Source organism: Stenella coeruleoalba, assembly GCF_951394435.1.
Source record: "Stenella coeruleoalba genome assembly, chromosome: X".
Taxonomy (NCBI): Eukaryota; Metazoa; Chordata; class Mammalia; order Artiodactyla; family Delphinidae; genus Stenella; species Stenella coeruleoalba.
In genome coordinates, this window is record NC_137152.1 from 6,967,102 (window position 1) to 6,984,294 (window position 17,193).

At 52.0% G+C, this 17,193-nt stretch overlaps 1 protein-coding gene across 15 annotated transcripts in view; it reads left to right on the forward strand.

The window, feature by feature from the left end:
* TBL1X (transducin beta like 1 X-linked) overlaps positions 1-17,193 on the forward strand; it is a 271,015-nt gene that overhangs the window by 235,160 nt on the left and 18,662 nt on the right. For all 15 annotated transcript variants that reach the window (XR_013825708.1, XM_079910408.1, XM_079910415.1 and 12 more), the window contains 6 exons: positions 8,328-8,473; positions 11,705-11,954; positions 13,959-14,091; positions 14,471-14,612; positions 15,390-15,453; positions 15,573-15,670. Coding sequence is in view for 14 of the 15 variants with exons in the window: in XM_079910408.1 (XP_079766534.1) it covers positions 8,328-8,473; positions 11,705-11,954; positions 13,959-14,091; positions 14,471-14,612; positions 15,390-15,453; positions 15,573-15,670 (833 nt within the window). In the remaining variant the exon portion in view is untranslated. The remainder of the gene's footprint in view (positions 1-8,327; positions 8,474-11,704; positions 11,955-13,958; positions 14,092-14,470; positions 14,613-15,389; positions 15,454-15,572; positions 15,671-17,193) is intronic.

Below are 17,193 nucleotides of genomic sequence, written 5' to 3' on the forward strand. Positions count from 1 at the left end.
TTGTGTGGTCCGTGTGTGTGTACACATATATGTATACATGCATATATCTACGTGTGTGTGTGTGTGTCTATCTATATGTATACATACATATATCTACGTGTGTGTGTGTGTGTGTGTGTGTATCTGTCTATCTATATGTATATTTACAGTAATCAAGTTGGCACGCTTTTCCTATAAAGGAGTAGATGGTAAATATCTTTGGCTTTGTCGGCCGTACTAGCTCTGTTGTAGCTACTCAGCTCTGCCGTCATAGTGTGAAAGGAGCCGTAGGCAATATATCAACTCATGTGCATGGCTGTGTTCCAGTCAAACTTTATTTCTAGGCACAGGCAGCGTGGGCCTCAGCTTGCCTATCCCTGATCTAAGTAATTTTCGTATCGTGCCCATTGGCCTTGGACAGCTGTCAGTATTCCAAGTATAAAGTCCATTAAGTACTTTATAAAGATTCTGTGTTTTAGTGCCTCAAATCGGTGCCCTTGGTATTTGTTCCAGCTGAAGATGCAGAACCAACGGCACAGCTGCCTAAGTATTCCGTGTCTGCTTTTCTCTGCCGAATAAGCAGTGTGTCTAAGGGCCGTGAGTGATCATTTAGCAGGTTTTGCTGATGAATCAGGCCAGCGTTAATGGGGCAGGATGGTTCACTGCACGGCTCGAATGGTTTGGGAAGCCATTTCTGAAAGAGGTATGGCTTAGTGGTTTTGCATTAAACAAAGCATGTACTCAGTTTGTTTTAAATCTGTTTCTATTGCCTAGTTGGATGAAGCACCTTCCCTCACCTGCTGTTTTCCTCTCTCATGAGATGGTAGCACCTTTCACCCTAAATGGGAAGGATTTTACTCTTCCAGATCTTTTTTTTTTAATTTACTGTTTTTATTGAAGTATAGTTGATTTACAATATTGTGTTCGTTTCAGGTATACAGCAAAGTGATTTGATATGTGTAGAGAGATGTATATATATCTGCATAGATATGTATATATCTATATTCTTTTTAAAAATTCGATTCCATTATAATTTATTACAAGATATTGACTATAGTTCCCTGTGCTCTACAGCAAATCCTTGTTGGTTATCTATGTGATGTATAGTAGTGTGTATCTGTTAGTCCCATACTCCTGATTTAGCCCTCCCCATCTTCCCCTTTGGTAGCCATAAGTTTGTTTTCTCTGTCTGTGAGTCTCTTTCTGTTTTGTAAATAGGTTCATTTGTACTGTTTTTTTAGATTCCACACACAAGTGATATCATATGGTATTTGTCTCTGTCTGATTTACTTCCTTAGTGTGATCATCTCTAGGGCCATCCATGTTGCTACCAATGGCATCATTTCAGTTTTTATGGCTGAGTAGTGTGTCTCATTGTGTCCACACTGCATCTTGTTTATCCATTCATCTACTGATGGACAGTTAGGTTGCTTCCATGCCTTGGCTGTTGTGAATAGTGCTGCAGTGAACACCGGGGTGCAGGTATCTTTTCAGATTAGTTACTCTTGAAGGTCTTACTGTGCTTTATAAAAAACGTAGTGCTTGTGTTGAACCTTTCCCAGTTTCTCATGATGATACCCTTTTTTCTCCTCGGAAGTATCTTCACTTCGTCTGGTTAGCCGCCGTTACCGTGTGTTATCTGAATTCTGTCACGCGCTTTTCGACGGCAGCAGTCCACCCGCGGTGTTTATAAACGCAGCAGAAGTGTGAGTAGACGAGACCTGTGGATTGTGTCCTTTTGGGGGGTGTGCTTCCTCTGGGCCATTGGTTGTCTGCCATGGTTAGGGTGAGTTAGGCAACATCTGTAGACCTTTTTGGTTGTCATGGCCGAGAGGAGGCTTGCTACTAGCATCTAGTGTGTAGAGGGACTTCCCTGGCGGTCCAATGGTCAGGAATCGGCACTTTCACCTCCGTGGCTGCAGGTTCCGTCCCCTGGTTGGGGAACTAAGATCCTGCATACAGCACGGTGCAGCCAAAAAAAAAAAATCTACCGTGTAGAGCCCAGGGATGCTGCTAAACATCTGCAGTGCACAGGACTAAACATCTACAGTGCACAGGACAGCCCCTTCCAGCTCCCCGGCCCAGCGAAGGATGGTTTGTAGAGACCAGGGATGCTGCTAAACATCTACAGTGCACAGGACAGCGCCCCGGATGCCGCTAGACATCTACAGTGCACAGGACTAAACATCTACAGTGCACAGGACAGCCCCTTCCAGCTCCCCGGCCCAGCGAAGGATGGTTTGTAGAGACCAGGGATGCTGCTAAACATCTACAGTGCACAGGACAGCGCCCCGGATGCTGCTAAACATCTACAGTGCACAGGACAGCGCCCCGGATGCCGCTAGACATCTACAGTGCACAGGACTAAACATCTACAGTGCACAGGACAGCGCCCCGGATGCCGCTAAACATCTACAGTGCACAGGACAGCCCCTTCCAGCTCCCCGGCCCAGCGAAGGATGGTTTGTAGAGACCAGGGATGCTGCTAAACATCTACAGTGCACAGGACAGCCCCTTCCAGCTCCCCGGCCCAGCGAAGGATGGTTTGTAGAGACCAGGGATGCTGCTAAACATCTACAGTGCACAGGACAGCGCCCCGGATGCCGCTAAACATCTACAGTGCACAGGACTAAACGTCTACAGTGCACAGGACAGCGCCCCGGATGCTGCTAAACATCTACAGTGCACAGGACAGCCCCTTCCAGCTCCCCGGCCCAACGAAGAATGGTTTGGCCCAAATGTCAGTCATGCCACAGCTGAGAAACCTTCCTGAGGAGAGATTCATCGGGGATGCCTCTTGCTTAGCAGGAGGCAAGTCTGTGGGCTTCAGTGACCGCTCCAGGCCGCCCGCGCAGTGGACAGCAAGGACGCGCACACTGAGCCGTCCCAGGAATCTTTCATCAAGGTGCCACCCAGCTCTGCATTCTGCCCCTGTTTACCAACTTCCACACCTGCCATTGAGCAGCTCTGAGCATTTCCACCTCTGTCACTGACATCCGGTTCTCTGTTCCTCCCAGTGTCTTGTTGGGGAGAAGAAGGGATGCACTGAAAGCTGGGGGACAGCTGAGGAGGCGTAAGGCACACAAGTCATAGCACTGGCAGACTGAAAACGAATATGCTCATTAGCCCTGGAGCCTCGTTGGGAGGGGTGGTGCGCTGCTGGTGGCATATGGAGGCTGGCCACCCCCAACACAGGGGCATCCTTCCTGGAGATGCCGGTCTTCCAAGGTGGCGCATTACACGGCACCTTGGCACAGGGCAGTAACCATGACCTAAGAGGAAGTGCTCAAGCAGGCCTCCCCGACAGAGGCTGAGGACGTCCCCCTGTTCCACGGTGAATGAATTCCAGAACCGGGAAGTACCCTAACGACATCAGTTGTCCTCATTGCATGGACAAGGCAACATGGAAAAGGGATGTTTCCACTAGTTCATGGTCTTCTATCTAGATTAAAAAGCATCTGCGGGGGCTTCCCTGGTGGCGCAGTGGTTCAGAGTCCGCCTGCCGATGCGGGGGACACGGGTTCGTGCCCCGGTCCGGGAAGATCCCACGTGCCGCGGAGCGGCTGGGCCCGTGAGCCATGGCCGCCGAGCCTGCGCGTCCGGAGCCTGTGCTCCACAACGGGAGAGGCCACAACAGTGAGAGACCCGCGTACCGCAAAAAAAAAAGCATCTGTGGAAACCATGTAAATGTCCATCGACAGATGAATGGGCTAAAGAAGATGTGGTGCATGTATACGATGGGTTACTTACTACCCAGCCATAAAAAGAATGAAGTAATGCCGTTTGCAGCAACATGGATGGACCTGGAGTTGATTATACTAAATGAAGTGAGTCAGACAGAGAAAGACAAATACCATACGATATCACTTCTATGTGGAATCTAAAATACGACACAAAGGAACCCATCTACACAACAAACAGACTCACAGACATAGAGAACAGACTTGTGGTTGCCAAGGGGGAGGGTGGGGAGGGGATTGAGTGGGAGTTGGGGTTAGGAAACGCAAACGAGTACATGTGGAATGGGTAAGCAACAAGGTAGAGCACAGGGAGCTCCATGTAATGTTCCGTGACAGGTCACGATGGAAAGGAATATATACATGCATAACTGAGTCACTTTGCTGCACAGAAGAAACTAACACAGCATTGTAAGTCAACTATCAATAAAATTTTTTTAAAAAATCTTGTGATAAACCATAATGGGAGAGAATATGAAAAAGAGTGTGTGTATGTATAACGGAACCACTTCGCTGTACAGCACAAATTAACACAGCATTGTAAATCAGCTAGACTTCGATTAAAAATAAATTTAAACTGGAAAAAGTCTCTGTGTTCCTGCTGCTCTTGCCTCTGATTCTCCCTTCAGCTCCTTGAGGTACTCCTTAGCCCCGCGTGGTAGTAGAGGAAACGGAGGCCCAGCCCAGTGAAGTGGCCTGGCCCAGACCCTCAGGTCCTGTGTGGCTGAGCGAGGACGGAACCCAGGACTCCTGACACTTTGTCTGCCTGGCCCTCCCACTTGCCTTGATGAAATCTGGTTGGCCAGAAATCAAGAAGAAAGTCTCAAAAACAAATGGACTGAAAGCAACCATTGATTTGGAGGCCACACATAGATCTGTCCAAAGAAATGCAGCTAATGTAAATTTAAACAGATAGGAGGACTCTCTTCAGCAGTGACATGGAACATTACAGCAAGGGTTTGAAGATAACCTAGCTTCCAGTCATGATTTACTGTCATCTCCAATAGCGGACCCAAGTGTTCAAGGTCATGGTTCCCTTATAGAGCTTTATCCTCCTTAGTCATCATTTTGCTTTAGTGGGGGGACATTCCTTCTAGCAGATGGCTTTCAGCCCTCCTCTTTGCAGAAGCCTCAGACTCACACACACACACACACCCATTCGTCTTCAGTGCTCCATCCCCTTCTTTCAGCCGTCCTTCACTGAGTATCGTCATCAACATGTTCTAGAAATGGAATCTACTTGGAAGAGCAGTATCACGGGGAGAGATAAGAAAGTTATGCAACCAAACTATACACCCAACCCAGATAAAGAGAGCAACCAAGGACGTATTCAAGTCTTGGCTCAGAACTGGGTTTGCACCCAGTTCTTTTCAAGTTGCCTGCACTGTATCTGTGGCTGCTGGTGGTCCAGCTAGGAATGAACTTGGCATCCACCTGGAGAATTGAAGAATTTTGGTTCCTGTGCCCGTGGGTCTTAGAGTAAGTAAGGTTAAAAAGGTGAACCTTGGAGTCACGTAGTCTAGAGTTGAAATTCTAGTTCAGCCTCTCATCACATGTATGGACCTTGGACAGGTTATCTTATTTCTCCAGCATGTGTCCTTCTCATGTGTAAAACAGAAACACCAACTCTGAAAAGCTGCTCTGAAGATGGAGATAATGGAGCAAAGTGCCCAGGTTGATTAAAGGTGGTAAGGTAGTCAGAATCTGCTGTGTTTCATGTGACTTAAGTAGCATTGCTAACAAATATCCTATATTATTAACACATATATGTGGAACCTAGAAAATGGTACAGATGAACCGGTTTGCCTGGCAGAAATAGAGACACAGATGTAGAGAACAAATGTATGGACCTCAAGGGGGGAAAGTGGCAGGGGTGGTGGTGTGATTAATTAGGAGATTGGGACTGACATGGATACACTAATATGTATAAAATGGATAACTAATAAGAACCTGCTGTATTAAAAAATCAATAAAATAAAATTCAAAAAAAAGTAGCATTTTTATGGCCCTGTGTTACTGGAGGGAATAAATGAGTGGGTGAGCAGATGAATGAAATAATACTTCTGTAGACTGAATTTTGTATTTCCCTTCCGAACACACACACACACGTGCACACACACACACACACACACACACACACACAGACACACAAATACATATGCTGAAGCATAATCCCCAGTGTGATATTTGGAGGCAGAGACTTTAGGAGGTGATTAGGTCATGGGGATGGGGCCCTTGTGAATGGGATTGGTGCCCTTCTAAGAGGCCGCATGGAGCGCTCTTGCTCCTTCCACCTTGTGAGGTTACAGGGAAAAGACAGTCATCTGTGGACCAGGAAGTGGGTTCTCACCAGACACTGAATTTGCCAGTACCTTGATCTTGGACTTCAGCCTCCGGAACTGTGAGAAATAAATGTCTGCTGCTGACACCACCCAGTGTGTGGTGTTTAGTTATAGCAGCTGTAACGGACTAAGACATACACCAAAAGCTTGACTTTTCTCCCACAGCTGCTCCATCAGTCACTGAGATGTATTTGTCAGGAGCCCTGGTCACAGTCAAAGCTGTGCTCTGGTGGAACACTCTGTAGAAGTTTCTAGGTGGAGTTGTGTGGTGGGCTGCGATTGGTGTCCTACTGCCTGAGTTTGGAGCTAGTGACTGGGGTCTGTCAGTTACCCTTGGGAGATCTCAGGACCTGATCCGTAAAAGGGAGAAAAGAGAACGAGGGAATGACTGCAGAGGGTTACGGAATTAGGAGGAAATCCTTGGAGCAATGCCTGACTGAGAGAGTGTATACCGTGTAATGGCTGGCGGGTGTTATTTTATTACTACCGTGGCGGGCGTAGTCCTGCACTAGACCTTGTGAAGATACCAGGAGGATAACAAATGGCTCTCAGTCCAGTGTCCTGTCCCATCAGCTGGTGGAGACACGAATGGAAGAGATGGTAGGAGCCAGGTGGACGGGGCTGTCACCTAGGAAGAATTCTTATGAGAGAGAAGCCATTGTGGCCCAGAGTATATAGGGATGAGCCCATGCGATGAGGAGTCCGGCCAAGAACGCACTCGGTCCTGCTCCATCCATTGACCTCCGATTTTTCTAGTCTACCCCTTGCCGGAAAATGAGTGATAAAAGCTTAGCGATTAAGACCGTCCACAGGGCGGCAGAGACTCGGGGGGATAGAGTCATTGGTTAACACAGGGGTGGGTGGTTCTGTTCTGGCAGGAGTGCGTAGGGGAACGGAGGGCAGTGAGAGAGAAAACAAGTTAGAGGGAGAAGGGAAGGCTGACTGCAAAGGGCGTTTGTTCATGTCCTTCAGAGAGTAAGAGCAGAGGGACTCTGTGCGGGGAGAGCCTCTGAGGTGCTGTCCTGTACAGTCTAATTTAGGGGGTTACAGTGCATAAAGAAATGTACACAAGTTAATAGCAGCTACGGTGCTACTCCTGAAATAAGTATCAAGTGTCTGTTTTATATATTCTTAATAATGAGGCCATGAGCGGCAGGTGCGCTGAGCAACAGGGATTGGAGAGAGAAAGGGACGCAGATGCAGACAGAGCTCTTCTCGCCTGAGGGAACCTTCCCATCTGCTGAGCGTTTTGTTCATTGCAGAGGCTGGTTGTGTTTTGGTAACGAAAGGCAGAAGCACTGAGGATGTTGACTCTGACGGAGGGCGGGGGGCCCGCTGGGTTGATGAATGTGAGTGTGGCTCGAGCGGCGGGGAGACCCCCGCCAGCCACCCGCCAGCACGTAGGATGAGCCAGGGGTGATGGGAGGGCGCTCGTGGCGGAGACACCTTGGGAGTGGGCTGCCCGGGGCCCACACAGGTGAGGGTCTGACAGAGCAAAAGGCAGCCTGTGCCTCGGACCCGCAGCCCTGTCCCCCATGGCCCCGCAGCTCCCCCTGCACTGCCCCGTGCCCTCCCTTATTGAAACAGGCATTGTTTGCGACCTGCAGTCACCGTCCTGACTTTGCTCCCGACGTTTGCCTCCAGGCAGCTCCATCCACACCTTACCTCCGAGCCCCTCTCACTTGCCCAGTGTTGTCAGCGGCTTCCTACGGAGGCACTTGCTGAGGGGTGCTAGGGGAGGAAGGGGGAAACCCAGCACCTCTTAGCCAAGGGGATCGCCCAGTGTTTCGGTAAAAGGACCCAAGGCCACACCACTGAGTCCGGACCGACCTCTTTTTCTTCGGGCAGTTGGTGGTGAGATTCATGTGCCGTGAGCACCGCAGGGAGGGTGCAGGCAGACGTGAGCCTGAACTTCTGGGAGGAGCCCTGCAAGCCAGGCCGAGAGCCCCGCGGTCTGACTGCTGTAACAGAAACCTTGAACCCGGGCCGACACGGGCCTGTTTGGCTTTTAAAACGCGGAAAGGGCTCTACCTTTACAGCTGTTTCCCGTCCCGCGCAAGTCAGAGGCCTGCCTTGCTCTGCGTCTCTCCCTCTCGCTGCCGGATCCTGCCCGCGACACCCCACATCGCAGGCCGGGCATCCTCCGGCCACGTCCCTTCCGCTGTTAAGCGCGTTGACATCAGCGGTGCCGCCTTCTAGGTCTCAGTGGCTGTGCCTTCCGCCCTTGGTCCAGGCTTCACGGAACGCTGGCCTCCCTGTCTTGCTGCAGGTTTTTCGCACTCGGCGTTCACGTTCGGTATCGAGAGCCACATAAGCCAGTCCAACATCAATGGGACTCTCGTGCCGCCGGCTGCCCTCATCTCCATCCTGCAGAAGGGCCTGCAGTATGTGGAGGCCGAGATCAGCATCAACGAGGTACGTGCACCCCCGGGGCGGGCCCAGGCCGCGCGCACGCTGCATCGTGCGCGCGCACACCCTGGATCGCGCGCGCGCTGGGAAGACGCGTCACCTTAGCACACGGTTCCCCGCCATCTCTCGCGGTCGGTTAGGGTTCCTTCTCTCTTTGCGTTAAATACTTTCTTCAGTGGGGGGTGGCGCTTCTGTTGTACCCAAGGAGCAATCTTCCGAGGCCCTTTAGGTGGTTGTGTCGTTTTCCATATCCATGCGCACATTGCCAGCTGTGGACTGACGTCACACTACGTTGCCAAATGGGAAAAACACGCAGCAGAACCGCAGCTGCTTTATACGCTCATCCCTGGGTATGCACCGGGGATTGGTTCCACGACCTGCCGCAGGTACCAAAACCCGTAGTGCTCGGGTCCCACAGTTGGCCCTCCTGTATCCGCAGATTCCACATCCGCGGATTCTACCAGCCGCGAATGGTAAACGTAGTAGTAAATGTGTTGGGAAAAAAAAAAAATCCTCGTATAGTGGACCTTGCCAGTTCAGACCTGTGTTGTTCAAGGGTCAGGGGTACTTCAGGACAGGTGTGGGCCTTGCACGTGCACAGAAGACGCCCTCCCCCCCTGGAATATTTTGAGCAGTTCAGTCGAAGAGGGATCCTGGGAAACATTTGCCTAGAATCTGTGGTTCGTGTGGACCCGACAGAGGGCACAGCCAGAGACCACGGAGGACAGATGAGGACTGTTGTGTTCGAGAGGATTCCAAGGGATGGTTTTGTTACCCGTTGAAGAGCTGCAGGGGAAGGGGGCAGTTGTATCCATAATTATAAATTTAAGTCACTCCAATTTGTTTGTGTCCCCTCCCTCTTTATAGATTGGGGCACAGTGTTCCCTCCCTCTTTATAGATTGGGGCACGATGAGTCCTTGGGCCAACTTCATACCAATTTTTAAATGGGCTCTTTTGGTTGAAAACAGTGCCCGTCTCCCCTGTTCTATTTTGCTCTTGGGATCGTACTGTGAAGATGCCCGGGGCCTCCTGTGATGTCCAAGGCCTCCCTTGCATCTCGGTCTGAGCCCCTCTTACTTTCACCGCACTTCCCGCCGTCTCTCCTTCTTTCTGCCCTCGTTTCTCCCACCTCGGTCTGGCACGCTGCCCTGCCCCAACTTCCCGTCTCCTGTCACGGTCCATCCTGCACAGCTGACGCCGTCCACTGCCCACATGCCCCTCTTTACCACCAAGTGTCCCCTTCCCGGGTCACACCACCCTCGGGCCCAAGATCTTCCTGAACCCTTCAGTTTCCTGCATCCCCTCTCCTTCTGAACTGCTCTCACCCTTACAAGCCTGTCTTTTTTTTTCTTTTCTTAACATCTTTATTGGAGTATAATTGCTTTACAATGGTGTGTTAGTTTCTGCTGTATAACAGAGCGAATCAGTTATACATATACATATGTCCTCATATCTCTTCCCTCTTGCGTCTGCCTCACAAGCCTGTCTTATGCATAGCATTTAACTCCACTTTCTCTTCAGCTTTTAAAACTACGGAAGGAATGTATCTTGTGTTCTGTCACGTGTATTCCTCTGCTGTTTTCCAAAACCCCACATCCTTAAAAACACCTGAGTGTCTGCCTACCCTGCGCTCTTTCTTGCCTAACAACGGGCAGTCTCCTCTTTCCTTGTCTTACATTGGGTGCCTGGGATCTTCCACCAGCAACTTGAGGCCCTGTCGCGTCTCTCTTTCCACAAAACAAACAAGTGTGGGGATAGGGTTACAGGACCCCAGAGGCCCCACCGGCTCTCAGATTGTGTGATGCTGAGTGAGATTGGATTTCCCTTCCCCCTGCCTCTGTGGCCCCCTGCCCCAGTTTCCATGTCTTTCATCCGCGGAGAGGCCCCCATACCTTCTCTCTCTTGGCAATTCAAAGTCCAGTGTGTCCAGAGGAGAACGAAAGGTCATCTCATTTGTCACTTAGGTTTCGGGTAGTTAAAAGTGAGACAGTGTGCTTTTACAGCTTAAACTAGAAGGTTTTTTGTCACCCTGGGCAGTTACAGCCTTTTGCAAAATCATCATCCACTTGGGGCTTGAATATACGAAGAAGGAAGGTGACGTAGAAGCCGGCTGACCAGTTGGTCAGCACTGGCCCCTCCGTGGCTGGAACCCGGGCAGCTGTGAGGTGACTGGCTCCTTTTCCCATGTTCTCTGTTATTTTATGTTGTTTCCCTGATTTTCAAGTATTGTATAGTAACCTGTAGTCAGCTGGGGTGATGTTTCATTCACACGCTGTGTTGCTGAAACTTAGGTCCTTCAGTTCTTCCTGACTTATGAGAAAACAGGCTAAAACGTGTTTGCACGTCCCGTAGACACACTGAGAGGCTCTGAGTTTCGTGTGAGTGATATCTGGAGCGCTTTCTAAGGAAAGAACTCCCTCCTGTGTTGCTAAGTGTGTATGGAAATGTTTTCATTATCTATGGAAGCCAGAGACTCCAGGGAAGTTCGGAAAACAGGAATTGTAACTAAACAGTGCTGTTGTTAGAATATCGTGGCCATGTTAGTCTGTGCCCTGATCCCAGGAAGTCATTTCAGATGGTAACAGACGTGTGTGTTTTAGTACATCAGACGGACAGATGCGTTAGGAATCATATCGTGAGCGGTGAGGGAATGTCTGATTTGGGCCTGCGCTCTCCCAAGAGACGTCTGTCCTATCAAAGGGGAGCGGTTCCACACTTGTCAGAGCGCCTGGGCGGGGTTTCCCACCCTCGGCACTCTTGACACTTGGGGGCCAGATCATTCCTTGCTCCGGGGCCGTCCTGGGCCCTGGGGCGTGTGGAGTAGCGTCCCTGGTCTCCACCCACTAGACGCCAGGAGCACCTCCACAGTCGTGACAACCAGAAATGCCTCCAGACTTGACCACATGTCCCCCGAGGGGGTAGAATCGCCCCCCTGTTGAGGACAGCGCGTCAGGGGTAGCCCTGTTGTCATGACAGGAAGTTTCCGGATTCAGGTTGGTATTTACCGAGTGCTGGGCGCCCTCTGGCAGCAGCAGGCACACCGGGCCCTCCATGGACGCTCGCTCTTGCCGGCCCCTACCCGCCTGCGCGCTCTGGGATCCCTTGCCCTGGCTCAGGACGCCCGGTCCGGCCCCGCCCGCTCGGCGGCCCCGCGGCTCCCGGGATCCTGCGCGTCTGTCCCCGACGCGCACCCGTCTCGCTGGGAGCTGACATCTGTGCCTGGGCTCTGTCCGCAGGACGGCACGGTGTTCGACGGCCGCCCGATAGAGTCGCTGTCCCTGATTGACGCGGTGATGCCCGACGTGGTGCAGACGCGGCAGCAGGCCTTCCGGGAGAAGCTGGCGCAGCAGCAGGCCAGCGTGGCGGCCACGGCGGCGGCGGCGGCCCCGGCGGCCCCGACGGCCCCGGCGGCCGTTTCCCAGCAGAACCCACCAAAGAACGGCGAGGCCACGGTGAACGGGGAAGAGAACGGAGCGCATGCGATAAGTGAGTGCGGGGCTCCAGAGCTTCGCGCTCCGGCAGCTTCTCCCTCGTCTGAGTCTGGGCAAGTCCTGCAGACCCCTTCCAGGCCTGCCTGCTGGGCGGTGCGTATGCGGCAGCGTCTAGGGCTGGCTTGTTCTGTGGCCAGGAGGGCTTCGCGCTCTGTTCTCACTGAGATCCTTGGACGCAGCATTCTCTCAGCTTTAGGAGGTTGTGCTACTCTGAGGACTCATTTGTTCCACCTGTGATTACTGTCGGGCACAAAAAGGAGGCCCCCGCGCCGTCCTCTGGCCTCGCGGACGAACTCTGACCTGACACTCGGAGCTCATGGTCACTGACAGGGCACCCGGCACAGACAGCAAGTGCCGTCTTATTTGGTGGTTGCAGCAGGGTCCCTGTTAGGTAATGGCCCTGAAGCGTCCGGCAGTCGAGTCGGAGAGCATGAACCTTTACCCAGGGAGCCTGCCGGCACTTTGACACGCGGCGTATCAACTCGGAGACGGCCTCAGGGTCTAAGCTCAGAGTGTGTGCGCGCATTGCGCACGTGCGTGTGCGTGTGTGCATGCGCGTGAGTGTGTGCGTGCGTGTGTGTGCTTCCTCCTTTGAAAATCATTTCCCTCCGAGCAGCCATGCCGCCCCTGCGGGGGCGGCTCATCCCCCCGCCCCGGCACAGGCCGTCTCCCGCTAGAGTCGAGATGCAGCTGCAGCGCTGCGCAGGAAGCCGGGGCAGGCTGCAGCGCGGGTTATGTTACAGCAGGGTGGCTTGAAGCCCATCTGTCTAGCGTCCGATGAAAAGACCTCCCGCCGGCAGGCCCCATGATCACTGTTAACGAGGTCCAAGGTGACGGGACAGGGAAAGAAGAAGAAAAAATAGGTGGCTTGTACCCACAGGTCATTTATGGGCTGCCCACTCCCGTGGGATACATCCCTCAAGGCGCCCAAAATAAAGAAAACAGGAAGGAGGTACGTGTCCTTGTCTTTAGGCTTCCGCCCCAGGCAGCGATCCTAATTGGTGAGCTCTGAGAAACCTCTGTATCCGCCGAGACAGAAATTTTGCAAACTTATAAATTGCACCGTGTATTTTAAATCTTAACCTCTAAGGGAGTGTGGCCACGTGGAGACCGTCGCATGCCTTAAGGAACGCCGGTGGCTGGCAGGCCTTTGTTTCAGGAGTCCCTAAGCGTTACTTTTCACCCGAGGGCTGGCCGGCACCCCATCCCACGTACACCGTCCGGTGGTTTCCCACTCTCACCTTGTTCCGGAAACTAGTCCCACCTGCTCTTTGCTCCCATCTTGCTACAAGGCAGGCTGTGGCCTGAATGGAGTCTCTGAAGTGATCGTTCATTCTGATCTTCAAGAATCTTTTTTCTTGTGCCACAGAGGGGGAAAACGGCCACTACCCAGGGGGAATCTCTTCCGGGTGGCACTTAGCATGCCCTGTCGCCCTTCCAGAGCCTGGACCCTGTGGGTTATATGGAGGGAGGACTGCTTGGGTTCAGAAACCTGGTGGTTCTGCTTGGCTTGAAAAGCATGGTACGCAGACGACTCCAGTCAGAAGATAGCACTTGAGTCCCAAGACTCAGGGGTTGAGGGTAGCAAGCTTCCAGCAGAATGATGGCCTGTCCCCGTGGTAGCTTCACAGGTAGGGCGCTTCACAGCTAAGCACCTCACAGGGTGCTTCCGGGTAAGACCCATTGTCCCGTCAAGAGAAGGAACCTTCCGCCTGCTCAGGAGCCGGCTGGCTGTCATCTCTTCTGTCCAGTCTTCTTCCGGCTGTTGTTAGAAATTAGCCTCGCCCTAGTTATAGAGAGTAAATACCGGTTTTTATTCCTCTGTCAAATTTGGAGACTGTCAAGAAATGTCACGTATCTACTAAATTACACAGAACCCATGATTTGGTTGTCATCGCCATGGGTGACAGCAAAGGAGGTTGTTTGTAAAACCCACGTGCCCTGAGGATGTTTCCTTGGTATCCCTCAGACCTGTGTCTTTCCCTGTTTCCTGTGACAGATAATCATTCGAAACCAATGGAAATAGACGGAGACGTGGAGATCCCACCCAATAAAGCCACCGTCCTTCGGGGCCATGAGTCTGAGGTGTTCATCTGTGCCTGGAACCCTGTCAGTGACCTCCTGGCTTCCGGGTAAGGGTGTCCGGCTGGGGGTGCCCAGGGTCTGGGTGTCCGAGTCCTCCCTCACAGGACATGCGCTTCCCCTCCGTACCTTGTTGGTGGCATCTTCCCAGTGAGTGCAGACCGGGGCTTGGGGCGCCCCGAGTACCTCAGGCTGTGCAGAAGTGCCCGGTCCAGCCGTTTTCTCAGCGGGCCGGGGAGCAATGCACAGACATTTCAAATCACTAAGTGCAAAAAAAAGGTCGGGAAGAGAAAACCACTGTGAGTCAGCGATATCGAAAAGACGGAGGACCCCGTGCCGAGGATGCCCGACCTAGCCAGACAGCAAGTAGTGATGAGCATTGCTGGCCCTGGGACCGGAAGCTGAATGCTGTGTGTGTTCCTTGCACAGATCTGGAGATTCAACCGCAAGGATATGGAACCTCAACGAAAACAGCAACGGGGGCTCCACGCAGCTCGTGCTGAGGCACTGTATACGGGAGGGGGGGCATGACGTCCCCAGTAACAAAGACGTCACCTCGCTGGACTGGAACGTAAGCCTCCGCCCCCGCCCAGACACTTGAACATCTGTAAACCACAGCGAGGGCCGCCGTGGTGCTGATGGAGCCGGGCAGACGCAGGAAGGGGGCAGTATTGTTGGTCAGCCCCCCCGGGGGGCTGGCCCCCGTTTCTGAGCGCTCCTCCCGAGGCCCTCCGTGTTGGCGGACCTCTAGCTGGGTGTTCCGTAGCCACACGTTGGCAGGATGGAGTCTGGGGGTTTTATCGGGGAACCCGTTCTGCTGGCGCTCTGTGAGTTGTCACGAAGGAAAGATGACTTTCCACCCTGACGCTTCAGCACCTGTGTTACGTGCATTTAACACGTGAGAGACGCAGAGCTCTCTGACTTCTTTTTTTTTTTTCTGATTGGAACATCTTTTGATTTTCTTGCCCTTTATCATGTTTATGCATATTCTGCATTTCACCACTCTTCCCCATTTGCACATATTTTGAAGAGCTCACCTAAGTCTCTAGGAGTCTCACGATAACTTTTCGTACCGTATTTTTATGGACGTCGTCAGTGGTGAGGGGTTGCAATGTGTTTTCCTTGCCCCCTCGCCTCCTTGATGGTTGTATGCGGGGAGCCTGTTTGGTCTCACGTTTTCAGTGAAGGGCAGTGCGAGCTAAAGTAGGCCAGCGTGACTGGTGAGTCTCGTGACTGGGAACCTGTTGTCGACGTCAGGTGCTGCCGCCCAGGGATAATGCGAGGGGCCCTTTTCCACTGCTGCCCCTACTAAGCTGCTTGTCGCTCTGTGTTTCTCTCTGGCCTGCAGAGTGACGGCACACTGTTGGCTACAGGTTCCTATGATGGTTTTGCAAGAATATGGACGGAAGACGGTAAGTCCTGACGCCCTTGTGTTGGGGTCGGAGAGGAGGTGCTTGGCCTGTCGTCATCCGGGGAACAGACTGAGGCCCGGAAGTCACCCCGCTTGCTGTGTTTGTGTTTTACGTACCAGGTAACCTGGCCAGCACCTTAGGCCAACATAAAGGCCCCATCTTTGCCTTGAAATGGAACAAGAAGGGGAATTACATTTTGAGTGCTGGAGTAGACAAAGTGAGTGTTTGCTTAAGATACATTGCTGTCCTCTGTAGGTGCCTGTTTATGTTTAATCTCAGATAACATCCTGCTTTCTAGAAATTCTGAGAATTCTGCCTCCCGCTAAGAAATCAGAGGGATCTGTTTTGTTTGCTTCTGTGGTTTTGGTCTTAGTGTTCATTTCTAGCACATCGTGTCTTCACGTACCCTAGACGGCTCTACAGACCTTTATCAAAGCTCTCCCCCGGCCCGTCACACCTTTTACCTTGAGGTTCATAGTTCACTGATAGAAAGAAGAAAATCCCCAAATTGCGTTTGTCCACTGCTTGAAGAAGCCCACTGGCGTGGGGTGTCCTCTGCATAAACGTACCCCACCCGCCCAGAGTGATCTTAGGAACACAAACGGTTTTCTCTCCCCAGGCTTCGTTTTCCCAATCTGATGACTTGTTGCCTCGCGCTGTAGACCGCAGGCTTCCCTGAGGGCAGGAGTAAGGTAGACACCCATGCGAGGGGCGGGGCTCACTGGGATGATGTGGCCCTTTTCACAGAGGGGGAAATGGAGCCCCAGAGAACTTCACTAATTTGCCTCGGGACACATTGGTATAAAGTCGGATCGGAGACTCAGGCCCTGGACGCCAATAACAACTGCCCTGTAGCTTTCACACTCTGCCAGAGAATTCTCTGCATCTTCAGGTCCTCCCTGCCCCTGAGGCCGTTCTTTATAATCATTCTGGATTTTCTCCCTGATTATCTTCTGTTTCTACCAGGCGATGAACTGGATGGTTAGTGGAAATGCACATTCGGAATTCTAGTAGCCTCTGAGTCAGACACTATCTACCATGATTAGTCAACCGTGGCAGGAATAATAGTTACTTTCTGTGAAGTGATACGTTCTCGGGGAGGAAATGTAATTTAGGGATGTTGACTTTGACCTTCAGCGCGAGCTTAACCCAAAGTGGCTAAAATGTACTTCAGTTTCTTGAAAGCTTTTGTGTAAGGAATACTTTCTTTTGCCCAGTGTATATTTAACGTTAAAACATCAACAAGGGGCTTCCCTGGTGGCGCAGTGGTTGAGAGTTTGCCTGCCGATGCAGGGGACATGGGTTCGTGCCCGGTCCGGGAAGATCCCACATGCCGCGGAGCAGCTGGGCCCGTGAGCCATGGTCGCTGAGCCTGCGCATCTGGAGCGTGTGCTCCGCAACAGGAGAGGCCACAGCAGTGAGAGACCCGCGTACCATCAACAAGTTGTTACAATTATTGATGGTAGTAGGTGAAATTGTATCAGAATTGTGGAAGGGTTTATATGTTCTCTGCCTTGCGAGATTTGTGAGTGGCTCAATTAAGGAAAACAGTTATACTTTGTCAAACAAAAAATTGTTGGGAATTCCCTGGCAGTCCAGTGGTTAGGACTCCGCACTTTCGCTGCCAAGGGCCCGGGTTCAGTTCCCGGTTGGGGAACTAAGATCCTATTAAGCTCTGCGGCGCGGCCCCCCAAAAAAGCAAACTGTTAATTGGTCTGGAGCTGACCGAAAGTTTCAGAG